The 20,720-nt window shown below is 54.3% G+C and overlaps 1 protein-coding gene across 1 annotated transcript; it reads right to left on the bottom strand.

Annotated features, from left to right (window-relative positions):
- Positions 1-933: 933 nt before the first annotated feature.
- On the bottom strand, positions 934-20,191 carry IGF2BP1 (insulin like growth factor 2 mRNA binding protein 1). Its single transcript, XM_063178742.1, is given in 17 exon segments — positions 934-1,026; positions 1,607-1,720; positions 1,824-1,955; positions 2,639-2,713; positions 3,022-3,138; positions 4,047-4,169; positions 5,163-5,298; positions 5,629-5,751; positions 6,601-6,616; positions 6,619-6,734; positions 7,544-7,704; positions 7,706-7,820; positions 8,979-9,042; positions 9,507-9,558; positions 9,947-9,995; positions 18,341-18,401; positions 20,017-20,191. Coding segments are annotated over 17 exon segments (1,722 nt in total).
- Positions 20,192-20,720: the final 529 nt, after the last annotated feature.

Genomic DNA, 20,720 nt, shown 5'->3' with positions numbered 1-20,720 from the left:
CGGATTCCTGCTCCCTGCCCATTCCCAATCCCTGCACATTCCCAATCCCTGTGGATTGATTCCCTGTCTCCCTGCTCATTCCCAATCCCTGCCTATTGATTTCCCGTCTCCCCATGGATTCCTGCTCCCTGCCCATTTCCAATCCCTGTGGATTGATTCCCCGTCTCTCTGCACATTCCCTGTCTCCCTGTCCATTCCCGATCCCTATGGATCCCCTGTCTTCCTGCGGATTGATTCCCCGTCTCCCTGTCCATTCCCACTCCCTGTCCATTCCCAATCCCCGTGGATTGATTCCCCATCTCTCTGTGGATTCCCAATCCCTGCCCATTCCCGATCCCCGTGGATTGATTCCCCGTCTCCCTGTGGATTGATTCCCCGTCTCCCTGTGGATTCCTGATCTCCCCACAGATTCCCAATCCCTGTGGATTGATTCCCCATCGCCCTGTGGATTCCCGATCTCCCCACAGATTCCCAATCCCTGTGGATTGATTCCCCGTCTCCCTGTGGATTCCCGATCTCCCCACAGATTCCCAATCTCCCTGTGGATTCATTCCCCGTCTCCCTGTGGATTCCCGATCTCCCCACGGATTCCCAATCCCTGTGGATTGATTCCCCGTCTCCCTGTGGATTGATTCCCGATCTCCCCACAGATTCCCAATCCCTGTGGATTGATTCCCCATCTCCCTGTGGATTCCCGATCTCCCCACGGATTCCCAATCCCCGTGGATTGATTCCCTGTCTCCCCGTAGATTGATTCCCCGTCTCCCTGTGGATTGATTCCCCATCTCCCCGTGGATCGATTCCCCATCTCCCTGTGGATCCCCGATCTCCCCGCGGATTCCCGCTCCCCGTCTCCCTGCGGTTGCTGATTCCCAGGCACTTGCAGCCCGGCCTGGCCGTGCCGTGTCCTCGTTCTCCCGGGATTTGGGATCCCTATTTCCTCCGGGATTGGCTCTGGCCGCCCTGGCCCTTCTGGTGCTGCTGCTTCACCTGCGCCAGGATGTCGCGGATCTTGCGCTGAGCCATCTGCAACAAGAAACGGGGATCCGTGGAACGCTGCCGTCCCACCCCGGCCCCGTCCCAAACCTCCTGCGAGACCCCTCTGGCTCCAAATTCCCACCCAAATCCAGCCCCTGTCCCAAGGTTCTCACGTGGTTTTTTTGGGGAATAATGGATGGGATTCACGGGATAACGAGCAAAAATGTGGGGTCTGAGCAACACAGCTCTGGAGAACCCCTGGAAAACTCTTGGAGAACCCCTGGAGAACCTCTGAAGAAATCCTGGAGAACCTCTGGACAACCCCTGGGAAAGTCCTGGAGAACCCCTAGAGAACCTCTGGAGAATCCCTGTAGAAACTCTGGAGAAGTCCTGGAGAAACTCTGGAGAAGTCCTGGAGCATTTGTGGACAAGCCCTGGACAACCCCTGGAAAAGCCTTGGAGAACCCCTGGAGAACTCCCGGAGAACCCCTGGAAAACATCTGGAGAACGCCTGGGGCGTTCCTGGACAAGCCCTGGAGAACCCCTAGAAGAACCTTGGAGAACCCCTGGAGAACCTCAGGAGAACCCCTGGATCCCTCCCGTCCCACCTGGTGTCCCCCGGCCGTACCTGGCTGGCGTAGAAGTGCCCGATGATTTTGACGATCACCTGCTCGTTCTCGTCCGGGGTCTGCTCCCGCGGCACCACCACCTCGGCCGCCGTCAGGTTCTGCAGCTCGTTCACCTGTGGGACACCCGGGATGGACCCTCTGAACTTCCCGCCTGCTCCATCTCCCGGGAATCCCGTCCCCAACATCTCCCGGGGATCCCGTCCCGGTCCCACTCACGGTCTTGCCGCCCTTGCCGATGACGCGGCCGGCGGCCGAGGCCGGCACTCGGATGTGCGTCTCCAGCTTCACCTCCTCCTTGGGCCCGAAGAAATTCTCCTCCTTCAGCTTCCCGTAAATCCTGCCCTGAGCCTGGAGAGGGAGCAGGGAGTCGGGAATGTCCCACTGTAAACCCCATCCCGGGATTTGGGATCCCATAAAATCCTGGTTCGTTGGAATTCCAAACCCCACTCAGCCCCCAGGAGCAGAGAGTTGGGAATGTCCCACCCCAAACCCCATCCGTGGATTTGGGATCCCATAAAATCCCGGTTCGTTGGAATTCCAAACCCCCTCAGCCCCCAGGAGCAGGGAGTTGGGAATGTTCTACTCCAAACCCCATCCGTGGATTTGGGATTGGGCTTCCCGTAAATCCTGCCCTGTGTCTGGAGAGGGGAACAGTCAGGAATGTCCCACCCCAAACCCCATCCATGGATTTGGGATCCCGTAAAATCCCGGTTCTTTGGAATTCTAAGCACATTTAGCCCCTGGGAAACCCAATCTTGGAATTCCCCATTTGTGGATTGGGGCTCGGTTGGGGTCACCCCCTGCCCTCCTTCCCAGGGTCACCCCAATGTCCCCAACGTGGTGACACCATCTCCAGGTTTGGGCTGGGGCATCATCCCGTAAAATCCCGGCTCATTGGAATTCCGAACCCGTTCAGCCCCTAGGAGAGCCAATCCTGGAATTCCCCAGGATGGGGATTTGGTTGGGGTCACCCCCTGCCCTCCCTCCCAGGGTCACCCCAATGTCCCCAGAGGGGTGACAGCAGTGACAACCTTGAACTGCGCCTCGGGCGGGCCGGTGATCACCACCATGCGCACCTTGGAGTCCGGCGTCTCCGGGGGCGCGATCTGCAACGGGACAGACACGGATGGACATGGGATGGACACGGTGGACACGGGATGGACACGGGTGGACACGGGATGGACACAATAGGCATGGGATGGATGGACATGGATGGACACGGGACAGACGTGAATGGACACGGGATGGACATGGGATGGATATGGATGGACATGGGATGGACATGATGCTACAGTCCTGCCCAGGCTTCCCGGGGTTCTTCTCAGAATAAAACGGGACAGCTGGGCCCACCAAGGGCCACCGAGGGTCACCGAGGGCCACCAACGGCCACCGAGGTCACCGAGGCCGTGCCCACCTTGATGGAGGCGCTGGCGAAACGCGAGAGCTGCTTGATGTGCTGGCCCTTCTTGCCGATGATGGCGCCGACCGCCTGCGCCGGGATGAACACGTGCACGGTCTCCTGCTCGGGGGGCTGCGGGACGGGAGCGGGGCCGGGGTCAGAACTGGGGTCACTGCCACCATTTCAGGGCCAGGGTCACCCTCTGGGGTCACTGTCACCATTTGTTTGGGGTCACTGTCACCATTTAGTGTAGCTGTCACTATTTGGGGTCACTGTCACCATTTGTCACCATGTAGGGTCGCTGTCACCATTTAGTGTAGTTGTCACCATTTGGGGTCACTGTCACCATTTCAGGTCACTGTCACCATTTAGGGTCGCTGTCACCGTTTAGTGTAGCTGTCACTATTTGGGGTCACTGTCACCATTTGGGGTCAGTATTTTTGGGCCAGTGTCACTATTTGGCGTCACTGCCCACCCCGGGGTCTCCATGGGAATGTCCCCACTATTTGGGGTCACTGCCCACCCCGGGGTCTCCATGGGAATGTCCCCACTATTTGGCGTCACTGCCCACCCCCGGGGTCTCCATGGGAATGTCCCCACTATTTGGCGTCACTGCCCACCCCGGGGTCTCCATGGGAATGTCCCCACTATTTGGGGTCACTGCCCATCCCTGGGGTCTCCATGGGAATGTCCCCGCTATTTGGGGTCACTGCCCATCCCAGGGCTCCATGGGGATGTCCCCACTATTTGGGGTCACTGCCCACCCCGGGGTCTCCATGGGAATGTCCCCGCTATTTGGGGTCACTGCCCACCCCGGGGTCTCCATGGGAATGTCCCCACTATTTGGGGTCACTGCCCATCCCAGGGGTCTCCATGGGAATGTCCCCACTATTTGGGGTCACTGCCCATGCCGGGGTCTCCATGGGAATGTCCCCATGGTCACTGCCCACCCCCGGGGTGTCCATGGCAATGTCCCCACTATTTGGGGTCACTGCCCACCCCGGGGGCTCCATGGAATGTCCCCAGCCCCGGTCACTCACCAGGAAGGAGCTGTAGGGAGCAGCCCCGGAGACGCCGCTCGGGGGCGGCGGCACCGCCGTGGAGGAGGCCGGGAAGAGCCCGACGGCGGCCAGGTTCAACCCGGGGATGAGGTGGGACTGCAGCTGGGGGACAAATGTGGGGATTGGGATTGGGGGAAAACAAATATGGGATATGGGATTGCAACTGGGGGGACAAATGTGGGGATTGGGATTGGGATTGGGGGAACCAAATATGGGATATGGGGACTGCAGCTGGGGGACAAATGTGGGGATTGGGATTGGGGGAAAACAAATATGGGATGTGGGGATTGCAGCTGGGGGGACAAATGTGGGGATTGGGATTGGGTTTGGGGGAACCAAATATGGGATATGGGGATTGGGATTGGGGGGAACCAAATATGGGATATGGGGATTGCAACTGGGGGACAAATGTGGGGATTGGGATTGGGATTGGGGGAACCAAATATGGGATATGGGGACTGCAGCTGGGGGGACAAATGTGGGGATTGGGATTGGGGGAAAACAAATATGGGATGTGGGGATTGCAGCTGGGGGGACAAATGTGGGGATTGGGATTGGGTTTGGGGGGGAACCAAATATGGGATATGGGATTGGGATTGGGGGAAACCAAATGTGGGGATTGAAACTGGGGGGACCAAAATGTGGGATCAGGGGATTGGAACTGAGGGCAGCCAAAGTATGGGATCAGGGGATTGAATTGAAGGGAATTTAATATGCGATATGGGGGTTGGGACTGAGAGAAACCAAATATGGGATATAGGGATTGAATTGAGGGGACCAAAATGTGGGATCAGGGGATTGGAACTGGGGGGATCAAAATATGGGATATGGGATTGAATTGAGGGACCAAAATGTGGGGTCAGGGGGATTGGGATTGAGGGAAACCAAAATCTAGGATCAGGGGTGATTGAACTGAGGGCAGAAATGGGATGGGGGATGAGGCAGGATTGGACTGAGAGGAGGAATGGCATTGGGGACAAGGCGGGATCATGCCGGGGATGAGAGGGGCTCTGGTTTATGGGATCCCCTGCAGGATCACGCCGGGGTTGAGAGGCTCTCTGGTTTGTGGGGTCCCCACAGGCCGGCCCCACTCACGCTCATGGCGGCCACGTCGTTCTCGTAGGCCTCGCGCACTTTCTTCATGATCTCCTGCTCGGCGCGGCAGCAGCTCTCGGGACAGCCCTTGACCGTGATGGTGCGCTCGGGGTTGTACAGGGTCAGCTCCTGCAGCCTGGGGACAGCGCCCGTGGGACGTGGGGACACCCGGGGCACCCCAAAGCCAGGGGAGGGCACCCCAAAGGGGACAGGAGAAGGGAGCACAGAAAACCCAACACCGAGGATTCCCGAGAGGACTTTGGGGGCTGAAACCTCTCCCCCACCTCCATCCTCATCCTCCTCCCCAGTCCTCCTCCTCCTCCATGGGGACACACCCCTGGGGACACCCAGGGCACCCAAAGCCAGGGGAGAGAACCCCAAAGCGGATGGGAGAGGGGAGCACAACACCGAGAGAACTTTGGGGCTGGAACCTCTCCCCTCATCCTCATCCTCCTCCAATCCTTACGAGGAAATGGTGATTTTGGTCTCGGTGTCCTGCTCCACCTTCTTGAGGTTCCGGCCCTCTTTGCCGATCAGGCGCCCCACGAAGTTGTTGTGGGCCAGGATCTTCAGGGGGACCTCGTCAGCCCTGGAACGGGAATGGGAACGGGGGAAAAAAACCCCACAGGAGGGATTAGGGCAGCTGGGAAAGGAGGGAAAACCCAAAGGAGGAAAACCCAAAGGGAGGGAAAACCCATAAAAAATTATTATGGGATGTGGGAAAGGAGGGAAAACCATAAAAAATGATTATGGGATGTGGGAAAGGAGGGAAAACCCATAAAAATGATTATGGGATGTGGAAAGGAGCAAAAACACAAAACAAGGGATTATGGGAACTGGGAAAGGAGGGAAAACACAAAAGGAGGAATTACGGGATTTGGGAAAGGAGGAACGCCAAAAGGAGGGAAAACCCAAAACTAGGGATTGTGGGAACTGGGAATGAAGGGAAAACCCAAAACGAGGGATTATGGGAACTGTGAATGAAGGGAAAACCCAGAAGGAGGGAAAACTCAAACCAAGGGATTATGGAACTGGGAATGAAGGGAAAACCCAAAATGAGGGATTATGGGATCTGGGAAAGGAGAGAAACCCCACAGGAAGGATTATGGGAACTAGGAAAAGGGAAAAAACCCAAACCAAGGGATTGTGGGATCTGGGAAAGGAGGAAAACCCAAACCAAGGGATTGTGGGATCTGGAAAGGAGGGAAAACCCAAACCAAGGGATTGTGGGATCTGGGAAAGGAGGGAAAACCCAAACCAAGGGATTGTGGGATCTGGGAAAGGAGGGAATACCCAAACCAAGGGATTACTGGATCTGGGAAAGGAGGGTTTGGCACAGAGGCCGGGGGAAGCCCAAACCCCGAGGCCTGGAGCCCCCACACCCCAAATTCCTGGGGCGCAGGGCGGGAGGAAGCCGGGTGGGCTCTGGGGCTCTCACGTCTTGGTGTCCTTGCCTCCTTGTGCATGATGTCCAGGATCATCCTGCAGGCGGCCGAGCAGCCCTCGGGCGTGGAGTGGATGCTGATGGCCTTCTCGGCCGCGCCCGCGTTCTCCTTGCGGTGCACGTCGATCCTGAAAACCGCGGGGAGGCGCTGGGAGAGGCCCCAGAGCCTCCCCGGAATGGGACAAACCAGCAGGAGGAGGGAGAGTTCTGGAGAACCTCTGGGGAACCCCTGGATCACCCCCGGAAAACCTCTGGATCACCCCCAGAGAACCTCTGGAGAACTCCTGGAGAACCTTTGGATCATCTCTGGAGAACCCCTAAAGAACCCCTGGAGATCCCCTGGAGAACTTCTGGATCACCCCTGGAGCATTCCTGGACAAGCCCTGGAGAACCTCTGGAGAACTCCTTGAGAACTCTTGGATCACCCCTGGAGAACTCCTGGATCACCCCTGAAGAACTTCTGGAGAACTTCTGGAGAACCCAGGTGACCCCCTGAAGAACCCCGGGAGATCCCCTGCAGATCTCCTGGAGAACTTCTGGATCACCCCTGGATCACCCCTGAAGAACTTCTGGAGACCTCCCTGAAGACCCCCTGGAGAAACCCTGGCTCATCCCTGGAGAACTTTTGGAGAACACCTGGAGATCCCCTGGACACCCCTTGGAGAACCTCTGGAGAGCCTTTGGATCACTCCTGAAGAAGCCCTGGAGAAGCCCTGGATCACCCCTGAGGAACTTCTGGAGAACCTTTGGATCACCCCTGGAGAACCTTTGGATCATCCCTGGAGAACCCCTGGAGAACTTTTGGAGAACTTCTGGAGAACCTTTGGATCATCCCTGGACCACCCCTGGAGAACCCCTGGAGAACTTTTGGAGAACCTCTGGAGAACCTCTGGATCCCCCCTGTCTCCCCCAGCCCACCCCACGGTGAGGGACTCACTTGGACTGCGTCTGCTTGGTGATGTTGCGGATGGTGGCGCCCTCCTTGCCGATGATGGCGCCCACGAACTGCGTGGGCACCAGGAGCCGCAGGGGGACGTCGGGGGGCGGCGCCTTGGTGGGGGAGCCCCCGCGGGCAGGGGGGACCCCGGGCGGCCCCGCCGCGCCCCCCGGCCCCGGCCCCGCCGCGCCGGCCCTGCTCGGGCTGCTCGTCCGGGATGTAGGAGACCTTGAGCGCGTGGCTCTCCAGCTGGTGCCCGTTCAGCTTCAGGATGGCCCTGGGGACACCGGGACACGGGGGTGGGTTTGGGGGGACACCGGGGAATGGGGCTGGGGTTGGGGGACACTGGGGAATGGGGCTGGGGTGGGGGACACCGGGACACCGGGGTGGGTTTGGGGGACACCGGGAAATGGGGCTGGGGTGGGGAGAAACCCAGGAAGTGGGGTTGGGTTGGGGGGACACCGGGAAATGGGATGGGTTTAGGGGGACACGGGGAAATGGGGCTGGAATGGGTTGAGGGGACACCAGGAAATGGGGATGGGTTTGGGGGACACCGGGACATGGGGTGGGTTTGGGGGACACTGGGGAATGGGGCTGGGTGGGGGGACACTGGGGAACAGGGCTGGGGGGATACCAGGGAATGGGGCTGGGTTTGGGAGAAACCAGGAAATGGGGTTGGGTTGGAGGGACACGGGGAAATGGGGCTGGGGGGACACCGGGAAATGGGGATGGGTCTAGGGGGACACGGGGAAATGGGGCTGGAATGGGTTGAGGGGACACCCAGAAATGGGCTGGGGTTGGGGACACCGGACATGGGGTGGGTTGGGGAGGACACCCAGGAAATGGGGCTGGGTTGGGGTGACACTGGGAAATGGGGATGGGTTTAGGGGGGGACACTGGGAAATGGGGCTGGGGGGGACAGGTGGGGAATGGGGCTGGGGGGACTCCAGGAAATGGGCTGGGTTTAGGGGGACACGGGAAAATGGGGCTGGGTGGGTTGAGGGGACACCCAGGAAATGGGGCTGGGGTTGGGGGACACCCGGGACATGGGGTGGGTTGGGGAGGACACCCAGGAAATGGGGCTGGGGTGGGTTGGGGGGACACTGGAGATGGAGCTGGGATGGGGAGAAACCCAGGAAATGGGGTTGGGTTGGAGGGACACTGAGAAATGGGGCTTGGGGGGGACAGGTGGGGAATGGGGCTGGGGGGACACCGGGAAATGGGGATGGGTCTAGGGGGACACGGGGAAATGGGGCTGGAATGGGTTGAGGGGACACCAGGGAATGGGGCTGGGGTGGGGGACACAAGGAAATGGGGTGGGTTTGGGGGACACCGGGACATGGGGTGGGTTTGGGGACACCGGGAACAGGGCTGGGGTGGGGGACACCAGGGAATGGGGCTGGGGTGGGGAGAAACCAGGAAATGGGGCACTCACTGCCGGGTCTGCTCCCGGTTGGCGTAGGTGACGTTCACCACGGCGGTCTCACTGTCCGTGTTCACTGCGGGAATTGGGAAAGAAATCGGGAATTTGGGAACGGGAATCGGGAATTTGGGAACAGGAATCGGGAATTTGGGAAAAGAGGCACAGATCAGGTTTTTATTCCTCCCATCCCTGAAAAAGGGCCAGAAATTCCCAAAGCCCAGGGTTCATTCCCTGCAGAAATCCCAAAATCCAGGTTTTATTCCTTCCTCTCCCTGAAATGGAGCAGAATTCCAAAATCCAGATTAAATTCCCAAAATCTGGGGTTTACTCCCTCTTCCTGCCGAAACGGGGCAGAAATTCCCAAAATCTGGGGTTTACTCCCTTCTCCCTCTGAAATGGGGCAGAAATTCCTGAAATCTGGGTTTTATTCCCTTCTCAGGAGCAGAAGCTCCCAAAATTCAGGTGAAACTCCCCAAATCCGGATGAAATTCCCCAAATCCGGATGAAATTCCCCAAATCTGGGCTTTCCTCCCCTCCTACCCTGCTCGCAGCTCTCCACGGTGCCGTACTGGGCCAGCAGCCCATCCAAAACCTGGGGAAAAAAAGGGAAAAAGTGGAAAATCAATCACGGTTCACACCGGGATATCGCCATCCACGCCTCGGGGTCATTAGGATCGTTAATAATTCCATCAGGATCATTAAGAGTTCCCGAGTAATTACGGCTGGGGAGCTGCCCGGAGCCAGCGGGAGGGGAGAGCGGAGCAGGAATTCCCAGCGGGAAGCGAGGATCCGTTTCATGCCCCGTACAAAGGGAACGAAATCACAAATTAACGGAATTAACGGGAATTAATGGGAATCGCGGGATCCGGGGTGGGCTGCGGGTGGTGTCGCTTTCCCGGCATGGCCAGGGACGGCCTGGGGTAATTAAGAGCCAATTAATGACGGGGAGGAGGGAAATCCAGCTCTGGTGCTGCCCTCACCTCCCATCGCAGCTGCGGCGGAATGTTCCGGATCTGGATCTTGCGGCTCCTGCAGGGGTGGAAAAATCGGGATTGGGCACGGCCGGGGATCGGAGCCAGCCCCGAAATTCCAGGTGGGTCCCAGGTCGTTGTGGGGCTGGAATCGCCCCACGGTTCCACCAGGAGTGGAATTCCAGAATCCCTCTGGGAGCAGAATTCCAGAATCCTGCTGTGGAGAAATTCTGGAATCCCTCCGGCAAAAGAATTCCAGAATCCCTCTGGAAGTGAAATTCCAGAATCTCTGGAATCCCTCCTGAAAAAGAATTCCAGAATCCCTCTGGAAGTGAAATTCCAGAATCCCTCTGGGAGCAGAATTCCAGAATCCCGTTGGGAGGGAAATTCTGGAAACCGTCCTGAAAAAGAATTCCAGAAGTCCATAAAACCCCCCAGGAGCAGAATTCCAGAATCACTCTGGAAGTAAAATTCCAGAATCTCTGTAATCCCTCCTGAAAAAGAATTCCAGAATCCCTCTGGAAGTGAAATTCCAGAATTCCTCTGGAGCAGAATTCCAGAATCTCGTTGGGAGGGAAATTCTGGAATCCGTCCTGAAAAAGAATTCCAGAATTCCATAAGACCCCCAGGAGCAGAATTCCAGAATCCCACTGAAAGCAGAATTCCAGAATCATCCTTGAAGTGAAATTCCAGAATCCCCCCAGGAGCAGATCTCTGGAACAGAATTTCGGAATTCCTCTGGGAGGAAAATTCCAGAATCCCTCTGGAAGCAGAATTCCAGAATTCTCCCAGGAACATAATTCCAGAATCCCTCTGGGAGGGAAATTCAGAATCTCTCCAGAAGCAGAATTCCTCTGGGAATAGAATTCCAGATATTCCTTTGGGAGGAAAATTCCAAAATCCTTCTAGGGAGTGAAATTCCAGGATCCCCCAAGTTGGGAAACTCCAGAATCCCCCCAGGAACAGAATTCCAGAGTTCCTCCAGGAACGCAATTCCAGAATCATTCCAGGAGTGGAATTGCAGAATTCCTCTGGGATCAGAATTCCAGAATCCTTCTCCCTCCCGGTTCAATCCCGAGGTTTAACGGGAAAGTTTCTCCCGGAGCGGTTTCTCATCCCAGCACAGATCCCAAACCGCTTCCCAATCCCCCCAGAATCCCTGGATTTCCCCTCCATCCCAATCCCTGGATAAACCGGGATCAAAGCCGGAATATTCCGGATTTTGGGGAATTCCGCCCATCTGGGAGCGGCTGGGAAAATCCCAAACCTGGATCCTGCCCGGTGCCTCTCTCTGGGAAGGATCCCAAAACCCCGGAATTCCCGGCTAATTGAGCCTCATTGTCTGGGTGATTGACAGCTGTCAGTCACACCTCGCTCAGATTTACGATTCCTGGCATTCCGCCCGCCCTGGGGAATTCCCTTCTTTATTCCCTTTTTTATTCCCTTTTTCATTCCCTTTTTCATTCCCTTTATTCCCCATTCCCAGCCCCTGCACAGCTGGAACAATTCCATCCAAATTCCATCCAAATTCCATCAAATCCGTCGGGATTTTCCTGCCCGGGGATCCCAATCCTCTCCAGGGAATTTGGGGCTCCTTGGGTCAATTTTGGGGAGATTTTTATGGGAAGAGGAGCCAAAATTCCCCTGGGGAAGCAAACACAAACCCCAGAAATTCCCATCTCAATATTCACCAAATGCCCCCAAATTTCCCCTCGGAGGTCCCGGCCGGGCGGGATCCAGGAATTCCAGGGAATATTTGGGATAGGGATGGACGGCCCTGGAGAAAGGGAAAATCCCAAATTCCAGCCCCTTCTCCCAACCTCTCTTCCCTCCAGCTGGGAATTATTTGGATTGGTTATTTGGGGTCGATTAATTAGGATTGATTAATTAGCATCGTTAATTGGGATTATTGAACAGGGAGCTCCCTGCGCATCCAGGGCTGATCCACGGCTCCGGAATTTTGTGGGTATTGAGGCCAAGCCGGAGCTCAGCTGGCGAAATTCCAGGAAAATCGCGGAATTGCGATGGAGAGCGGAACCTCCACTGCGCCCCTCACCCCCAAAAACCCAGAATTCCCAAAGTCTGGGGGCTGGGAATTGGGAATAAACCCAACATTGGGGCAGCAAGGAGGGAAAAATCGGGAATTCCTCTGGATCCCCTCGGCAGGGAGGGAGCAGGAGCCGGCGTTTCCCTGTGGGGCAGGTGGATCCCAAATCCCAAATTCCCAAACCCCCTCCAGGATCCAGGGAATCCGCAGTCTGGGATTTCTGGGGGCGCTCGGAGCCCGTGAGGACAGGTGGATCCAAATCCCCTGGAATCCAGGGAATTCCATCAGTCTGGGATTTCCAGGAGCGCTCAGAGCCCGTGAGGACGGGTGGATCCCAAATTCCAAATTCCCAAATCCCCCAGGATCCAGGGAATCTGCAGCCTGGGATTTCTGGGAGCGCTGGGAGCCTGTGAGGACAGGTGGATCCCAAATCCCAATTCCTAAATCCCCCGGGATCCAGGGAATTCCGACAGTTTGTGATTTCTGGGAGCGCTCGGATCCTGTGAGGACAGGTGGATCCCAAATTCCAAATCCCCAAATCCCCCAGGACTCCAGGAATCCGCAGTCTGGGATTTCTGGGAGCGCTCAGAACCTGTGAGGACAGGTGGATCCCAAATCCCGAATCCCCGAATCTCCCGGGATCCAGGGAATTCCGTCGGTTTGGAATTTCCAGGAGCCGCTCAGGGTCGGGCGCTGATGGGATCGAGGGGCTTTGATCCCGCTCTGATCCCCACCGTGGGATGGAAATCTGGGAGCCTTTCTGGGAACGGGACACCAGGAATTCCCGATGGGAATGGGATGTGAACAATTCCCTGTGGGAATGGGACACCAGGAATTCCTGATGGGAACGGGACACAAAGAATTCCCGATGGGAATGGGATGTGAACAATTCCCTGTGGGAATGGGACACCAGGAATTCCCGATGGGAACGGGACACCAGGAATTCCCTGTGGGGACGGGACACAAAGAATTCCTGACAGGAACGGGACACGCGAGGAATTCCCCGTGGGAATGAGAGACAAAGAATTCCCAATGGGAATGGGATGTGAACAATTCCCTGTGGGAATGGGACACCAGGAATTCCCTGTTCCCAACAGGAACGGGACACCAGGAATTGCTGACAGGAATGGGAACAGAACGTGAGGAATTCCCTGTTCCCAACGGGAAAGAGACACCAGGAATTGCTGATGGAATGGGAACGGGACATGAAGAATTCCCTGCGGGAATGGGATGGGAGGAATTCCCAAAGGGAATGAGGCACCAGAAACTCCCCGTTCCCAATGGGAAAGGGAATGGGACACCAGGAATTCCCAGTGGGAACAGGGCATGAGGAATTCCCAACGGGAACGGGACACAAAGAATTCCTGATGCAAAAGGGACGCCAGGAATTCCAGCTCCCAATGGGAACAGGACACGAGGAATTCCCTGTTCCCACCAGGAACGGGATATGAGGAATTCCCTGTGGGAATGGGGCACCAGGAATTCCCTGTTCCCACCAGGAATGGGATATGAGGAATTCCCTGTGGGAATGGGGCACCAGGAATTCCCTGTTCCCACCAGGGAACGGGGCACCAGGAATTTCTCCCCTTCTCCATAAAAACAATTCCTTGAAATCGGCGGAATCCCTAAGAAAAAAAAAGGCAGAAAATTCCAAATCCCTCCTGGATCAGAGGCAGCCCCCGCTCCCAAACCCAGCAAAGCTGGAAAAGAGGTGGAAAACCCCCCAAAAAATCAGGGAAAACCCAAAAAAATCAGGGAAACCCCCCCAAAAAATGAGGGAAAACAAAAAAAAGCTAGAAAAGGAGCGGGGATCCTCATCCAACCGGAATTCTCCCCAGAATCCCTGGAAAAATCCCTGGAAAAATCCTTGGAAAAATCCCTGGAAACTTCAGCACCGCTGGGAACTGGGCCTGGAAGGGGCAGAAATTTCCTTTTTTTGGGGGAATTTTTCATTTGAATCCCAAAATTCCCAATTTCCAAAGGAGGAATTTTGCCCCCATTCCCTCCCTGGATTTGTCTGCCTGAGCTTGAGCCCAAATTCCGACAGAAATCCCGTTGGAAATCCGGGATCAACCCCAGAAATTCGATTGTTTCTCCTTTTCTCCCCCAAATTCCTCCCCTGCGGCTGCAAAATTTCCAATTTTCCCTGAAATCCCCAATTTTTTTTTGAAGGTTTTCCCCCACATTTTCCACAGGGAAAGAAGGAAATAAAGGAATTTTCCTCATTTTTGGCCATTCCCAAATGGAATTTTCTCTCCCTGAGATCCGGAATTCCCGAAGTTTCCAACCCCAGGGGTGAAATTTAGGGGAAAAATCATCAAAGATTCGTTTGAATTTTTTGCTTTTTTGGGCTAAAAATCCTCAAACCCCTCAGAATTCCCAAAGTTTTTGTTCCCAGAAGTGAAAATCTGGGAGCAGCTGGAAGCTCGAAGGAATAAAAGAATTTAAGTTTTAATTTTTTTCCCCTTTTTTTTGCTCCTCAAAATTTCAATTTTCTGGATTTTTTTGTTGTTATTTTTTTAATAAAACTCCCAACCCAGCCTCGTTTGAACGGAAATATCAAAGTTTTAAAATTGGATAAAAGCAGAATTTCGGCCCCAAAATCCACCTGGGTTCTCATTTCTCCATGCAAAAGATTTTTCCAATTTTTGGGTTCATTTTTAGTCCCATTTCCAGCAAATCCAACCAAAAAGATTTTTCCAATTTTTGGGTTCATTTTTAGTCCCATTTCCAGCAAATCCAACCCCAAAAGGGGATTAAAAAAGCAAATTTTGGGGTGAAAAGTGACCAAAAAAAGGAACCTCAACCCGGATTTGAATATTTTTTCGTTGGGAACAATTAATTCCAGGATTTTCCACGTGGAAAATGAGGATTTTCCTGGTGGGAATCCCCAGATTTGGAGGAAAATCCAAGGGAATTTTAGGACTTTTCCAGCATTTTTCTGCCCTGAACTGAATGTTTATGCCACTAAAATAATTTGAAATATTAATTTTTTTATAATTTTAATTAAAATTAATGTCATAAGCATGACCCCGGGAGGAGCTGGGGTTGAAAATCCCATTTAATTCCCATTTTTGGGTTAAAATCCATCCCAAATCCACTCCCAACCCCAAAATCCCAACCCCAAAAAAATGGATTTGGAGTTTTTATTCCCTTAAAAAAAGAATTTCATTTAAATGAAATTTAAAATTTTCCCCGGTGATTCCAACAAGGAGAATTTTGGACGTTTTGGAGTCGGAAATTTCGAGTTTCTCCCCAATTTTCCCATCAACAGAATCCAAGGAAAAACGGCTCCCAAAACCCACCAAAACACTCAAAACGACCCCAAATTAACCCCAAATCTCATTTTTGCTCACAAAATCCCATTTTTAAACAACACTTCTTCACAGTTAAGACTTTTACAGAATTCTGCTGCAATAATTCCCCAAATAATGAAAATAATTGGGAGAATGCCAGGAATTAATCCCAAATAAATCAATTTATTCCTCTTGGAGCCACACACCCCAAATCTCCTTTTTGGTGCTGTTTTGAGCCTTTTTGGGGTTTTAAAATTATTTTTGAATATTTTGTTTAAGAGAGGTTTGAAAAGTTTGGGATAAACGAAGAGGAAAGAATTCCCTGGGGGATTTTTTTAGGCATTAATGAATTAAAACCACCCAAATTGAATTTTTTTACATCATTATTTCCACTTTAACCTAAAGAAAAAAAAGAACAATTTGGGGGGTTTTTTGGTGTTTTTTTTTTTCTTTTTAATAAATTAACTGGGAAGGGCAACCCCGCTCCTGACTCGTTTTCCCACATTTTTAAAGGGATCAAAAAAGAGGGAAAAAAAAAAAGGAAGAACCTGAGGTTTTGGGGGAGGGGAAAGGGGAGGAATTTCACTCAAAATTCTCCCCTCTTTAACCCTTTCCTGCTCCCTGCCCTCCCAACTGGGAATTCCAGCCTGGAAAACCGAAATGGGCATTCAAAAAACCCCAAAAAATTAAAAATAAATAAATAAATTAAATAAAATAAAAATTTCGTGTTTTGAGGCGGAGTCTCCCCCCTTTCCCCGGGATTGGAGCAGCCAAAATCCCCCAAATTCACCCCCCAAAAATTCCATTTACAGCTCCCAAATCAGGGGAAATGCCCCCAAATCGCTTTTTCCACATCCAAAATCACCAAATCCCTCCCCGGAGCGTCCGGGGCGCTCCCAAAATCCCCCAAAATTCCCCCAAAATCTCCCAGGAGGGCGGGGAGGGAAAAGCGGCGCTGGCCCTTTAAGAGCAGCCCCGGAGCGGGGGGCGCGGATTTTAACCCCAAAAAACCCAAAAAAATCCCCCAAAAAATCCCCAAAAAACCCCAAAAATCCCCAAAAATGGGATTTTCCAGCCCAATCGCAGCAGTTTGAGGGACGCTCGGAGGGAAAACGAACACAAGTCCCAAAATATTTTCAAGAGTTTTTTCCCCTCCCTTTTCCCCCAGCGATTTAAATCTTAAATCCCCAAGGAATATTCTCATTTTTAGGGAATTATTTTGGGGCAAAAAAAAGGGGGAAATCTGCTCCTCCCTCCCCAAATCATTCATTTTCCAAAGTAATGGGAGGGGAAAATAAGATTTTCCAGGTTTTTAAAAGGGATTTTTTTAAACTTTTCATGGAATTCCATCCCAATATTCCGCCCCATCCCCGGACACCGAAGCCACAGCAACAAAAACCATCAGGGGAGGGAGGGAAAAAAATTAATAAAAATTATAATTATTGCCCAAAAATCCGGGAATTCGGGCCGGGAAAACGGGGCTGGAGTTGGGATCGCCCTTTTTGGGGTCAGCCCCCTCCCAAGTTTTGGGAATTTTGGGAATTTTGGGGCGAGGTCAAAGGGGGGCGATCCCAAAACGGGGCAGGGAAGGGTCGGGAAAAGGATTTGGGGAAATTTGGGTTGGGATTTTGGGGAGTTTGGGATGGGATTTGGGGAATTTGGGGCCGGGATTTGGGGGAATTTGGGGCTGGGATTTGGGGAAGTTTTGGGATGGGATTTGGGGAATTTGGGGCAGGGATTTTGGGAAGTTTTGGGATGGGGTTTTGGGAATTTGGGGTCAGGATCTTGGGGAGTTTTGGGCCGGGATTTTGGGGAGTTTGGGATGGGATTTGGGGAAGTTTTGGGATGGGAATTTGGGAATTTGGGGCCGAGATTTGGGGGAATTTGGGGCTGGCATTTTGGGAATTTGGGGCCAGGATCTTGGGGGAGTTTTGGGATGGGATTTGGGGCCGGGATTTGGGGGAATTTGGGGCTGGCATTTTGGGAATTCGGGGCCGGGATTTGGAGAAGTTTTGGGATGGGGTTTTGGGAATTCGGGGCCGGGATTTGGGGAAGTTTTGGGATGGGGTTTTGGGATTTTGGGGCCGGAATTTTGGGAATTGGGGGCCGGGAAGAGCCGGAGTCGCTCCCTGCCCTCCGTTCTCCCCTTTGGAAAAGGCGCCTCCGTCACGTGGCGATGGATTCGGCTCCAACGTGGAATCTTTGGGATCGGGAATTCCGGGAATTCCGGGAATTCCGCGGCTTTTGGGGGGCCCGAAAATCGCAGGGAAAAAAAAAAAGGGGGGAAATTCCGGGAAAAAACCCCAAAGGCGGCGGGACGGGGCGGATTTGCCGGGAATTGGGGCAGGAATTTGCAGAGCGCTCCCGGCTCCAGCCGGGAACAACAAAGGCCGGGGAAGATGGAGAGGGATGGGATGGGCTGGGCGGGAGAGGCAGAGCCTGGGAAACCCCAAAAGCGCCGCTTTTCACCCCAAAACCCCCGCAATTCCGCCAGGATTCCACCCCCGCCCTCCCTCGGCCGCCGCCTGCTGATTTTGTGATTTTATTCTTTTTACCCCAGCAAAAATCACTTTTTAAATCGGATTTTTTTTTAAAAATATTAATTTTTTTAAAATTTTTTTTTTTTAATTTTTCCTTCTCCCAAAACAAAGGATTTTGCCTCATTTCCCAGCCCGGGCTCCAAAAGGAGCTGGGAAATTCTTCCACAAGTTTGGGAATCCCAGCCCAAATCCATCCATCACCTCGAGCAGCGCGTGCAGAATTCCTTATTTCACCTTTTCCCCCCCTTTTTATTTAATGAAAAACTCGCAGATCGAGTTTTCTTGGAAAAAATATCAATTAATTCATGAAATGTTTAATGAATTAATCAAACTCAGCTGGCTGGGGGCAAATCCCAGCCCAAAACCTCCGACACTTCTTCATTTTTCACATTTTTAGGTGGAAAATTTTGACTTTTTCCTCTCCTACTTTCCCCCCCCCAACACAAATTAGTAATTCTGACGATAAGCATTAAAAATCAATTAAAAACCGATTAAAAATCAATTAAAACTCCACCTTTACCTTTGCTTTTTGGGCACCGAGTGCTCGATCTCCAGCTGCTTCCCGTGGAGCTCCACTTTCCCTAAAAACAAAACCCGGGGTTGGAAAATCTGCGGGGGAAAACTCGGGGGGAAAAGGGGAATTTTCACAAACGGGAATTTCCCCTCGGAATTTTTCCCAAATCCTCCCGAATTCCGCCCAAACCCAAAGATCACGAGTGGATTTTCACGGAACGCGAGGTTCCAGGGGGGAGTGGCGCCTCTGGAATTGTTCCTTGGGAATATTTCAGCCCCGGAGGATTCCAGGGATGAGATTTTTGGGGGTTTTTTGGGGTTTTTTTGGGTTTTTTTTGGGGTGGATTTGGAGATTTCCCCCCCATTTTTCTTTCAGCCCTCCAGGAAAAGTCTTTGGGGAGAATTCCCTCCCTTTTTCCCCAGCGGAAAGCTCCGAAATTCGGGATTGCTCGGGGATGGATTTTCTGCCGGAAAAAATGGAGCGGGATTCCCTCGCTCGGTGATTTGTAATTTTATTTATTTTTAGGAGGGAAGAGCGAAGAAGAATCAAAATCGGACGGGGGGAAGAGCCGATGGAGATGGAGAGAAGGGGGGGAAAAAAAAGATTTAAAAAGCCTCAAAATTCCCGATTTGCCCCCAGATTCGCCTCTTTCCGAAGCGTTTCCCGGCTGCTCCCAGCATGGCGACCTCGCCCCCGGACGGGCAAAGTCCGCGGGGCCGGGAGCGGCTTTGGGGGGACCCCCGGGTGGGTTTGGGGACCCCCAAAGAGGAGGGGGCGGCTTTGGGGGACCCCCAAAGGGGCGGCTTTGGGGTCGCTCCGCGTCCCCGTCCCGGGAAGGGACAAAATTCGGGGGCGCGGCCCCGACGGGAGGGGCTGGGGGTCGCGATTGGGGGGTCCCGAGGGGTTTGGGGGGTCCCGAGGGGTTTGGGGGTACGGGGGGGACAGGAGGGCGAAGGGGTTGGGATGGGTTTTGGGGCTCGGGATTTTGGGGATTCGGGAGGGATCGAGGGGTCTGAAGGGGTCGGGGTTTGGGGGGGATTTGGGGGAGCCAGGAGGGATTTGGGGGGTCGGGATTGAGGGGCTGGGAGGGATCGAGAGGGTCGGGATTTTGGGGGGGATCGAGGGAATTGGAAGGGATGGAGGGGTCGGGATTTGGGGGTTTGGGGGTTTGAGATTTGGGGGTTTGGATGTGTGAGAGTTTGGGGGTTTGGGATTTCGGCGTTTGGGGGTTTGGGATTTGGGGATTTGAGGGTTTCGGGGTTTGGAGGTTGGGGGATTCGGGGGTTCGGGGGTTTGGGATTTGGGGGTTTGGAGATTTAGGGGTTTGGGATTTGGGGATTCGGGGGTTTGGGATTTGGGGATTCGGGGGTTTGGGATTTGGGGATTCGGGGGTTTGGAGGTTTGGGATTTGGGGGTTTGGAGGTTTGGGATTTGGAGGTTTGGAGGTTGGGGGATTTGGGAGTTTGGGAATTTGAGGGTTTCGGGGTTTGGAGGTTTGAGATTTGGGGTTTCGGGGGTTTGGGATTTGGGGGTTTGGGGATTCGGGGGTTTGGGGTTTTGGGATTCGGGGATTTGGGGGTTTGGAGGTTTGGGATTTGGGAGTTTGGGATTTAGGGGTTCGAGGGTTTGGGGATTCGGGATTTGGGGTTTTGGGAAGGGCTCGGGCTGCCCGGGCTCCTCACCCGAGAAAGTTTCGATGGCTTTCATGGCCCACTGCTCGTCGGGGCAGTCCACAAAGGCATAGCCGGACTTGACGAGGAACTGGCCGCTGAAGGAGATCTGGTGCTCGGCGAACACTTTCTCCAGCTCGGCGGCGGTGACGCCCTCGGGCAGGTTCCCGATGTACAGCTTGTTCATGGCTCCGGCCTGGGGGTCCCGGGGGGCTCGGGGGGCTCCGGGGCGGCTCCGCTGCGCCCCCCGAGCTGCGCCCCGGCTTTTTTTTGACCCGCGGGTTTGGTTTTTTTGCCTTTTTGTTGTTTTTTTAGGTTTTTTATTTTCCCCCCCTTGTGCCGAGCGGATCTCGGTGCCGTTGGGGAGGGGGGCGGCGGCCGCTGGAGGAGGAGGAGGAGGAGGAGGAGGAGGAAGGAGCGGAGGGGAGGGGGCGGCCCCGCGGGCAGGGCGGCGGCGCCGGTGGCTGCGGGGCCCCCGGGCGGCCCCGGGGCGGCACCGGGAGCGGCACCGGGAGCGGGCGGGGGGCGCGGGCGGGGGGCGCGGGCGGGGGGCGCGGGCAGAGCGCGACCGTGGAAATGTTTGCGGGGGGAAGGAGCCACGTGGTGATGCGGGAGCGAGGGGGGGGGGGGCAGGGCCGGGGGGAGGGGCCGCGCCGGGGGGAGGGGGCGGCCGAGGCGCTCGGCTCCTTCGTTTATTTATTTATTTGCTCGCTTAT

This window comes from Melospiza melodia, chromosome 30, assembly GCF_035770615.1.
Source record: "Melospiza melodia melodia isolate bMelMel2 chromosome 30, bMelMel2.pri, whole genome shotgun sequence".
Lineage (NCBI taxonomy): Eukaryota > Metazoa > Chordata > Aves > Passeriformes > Passerellidae > Melospiza > Melospiza melodia.
This window is presented reverse-complemented; position numbering and strand designations above follow the sequence as displayed.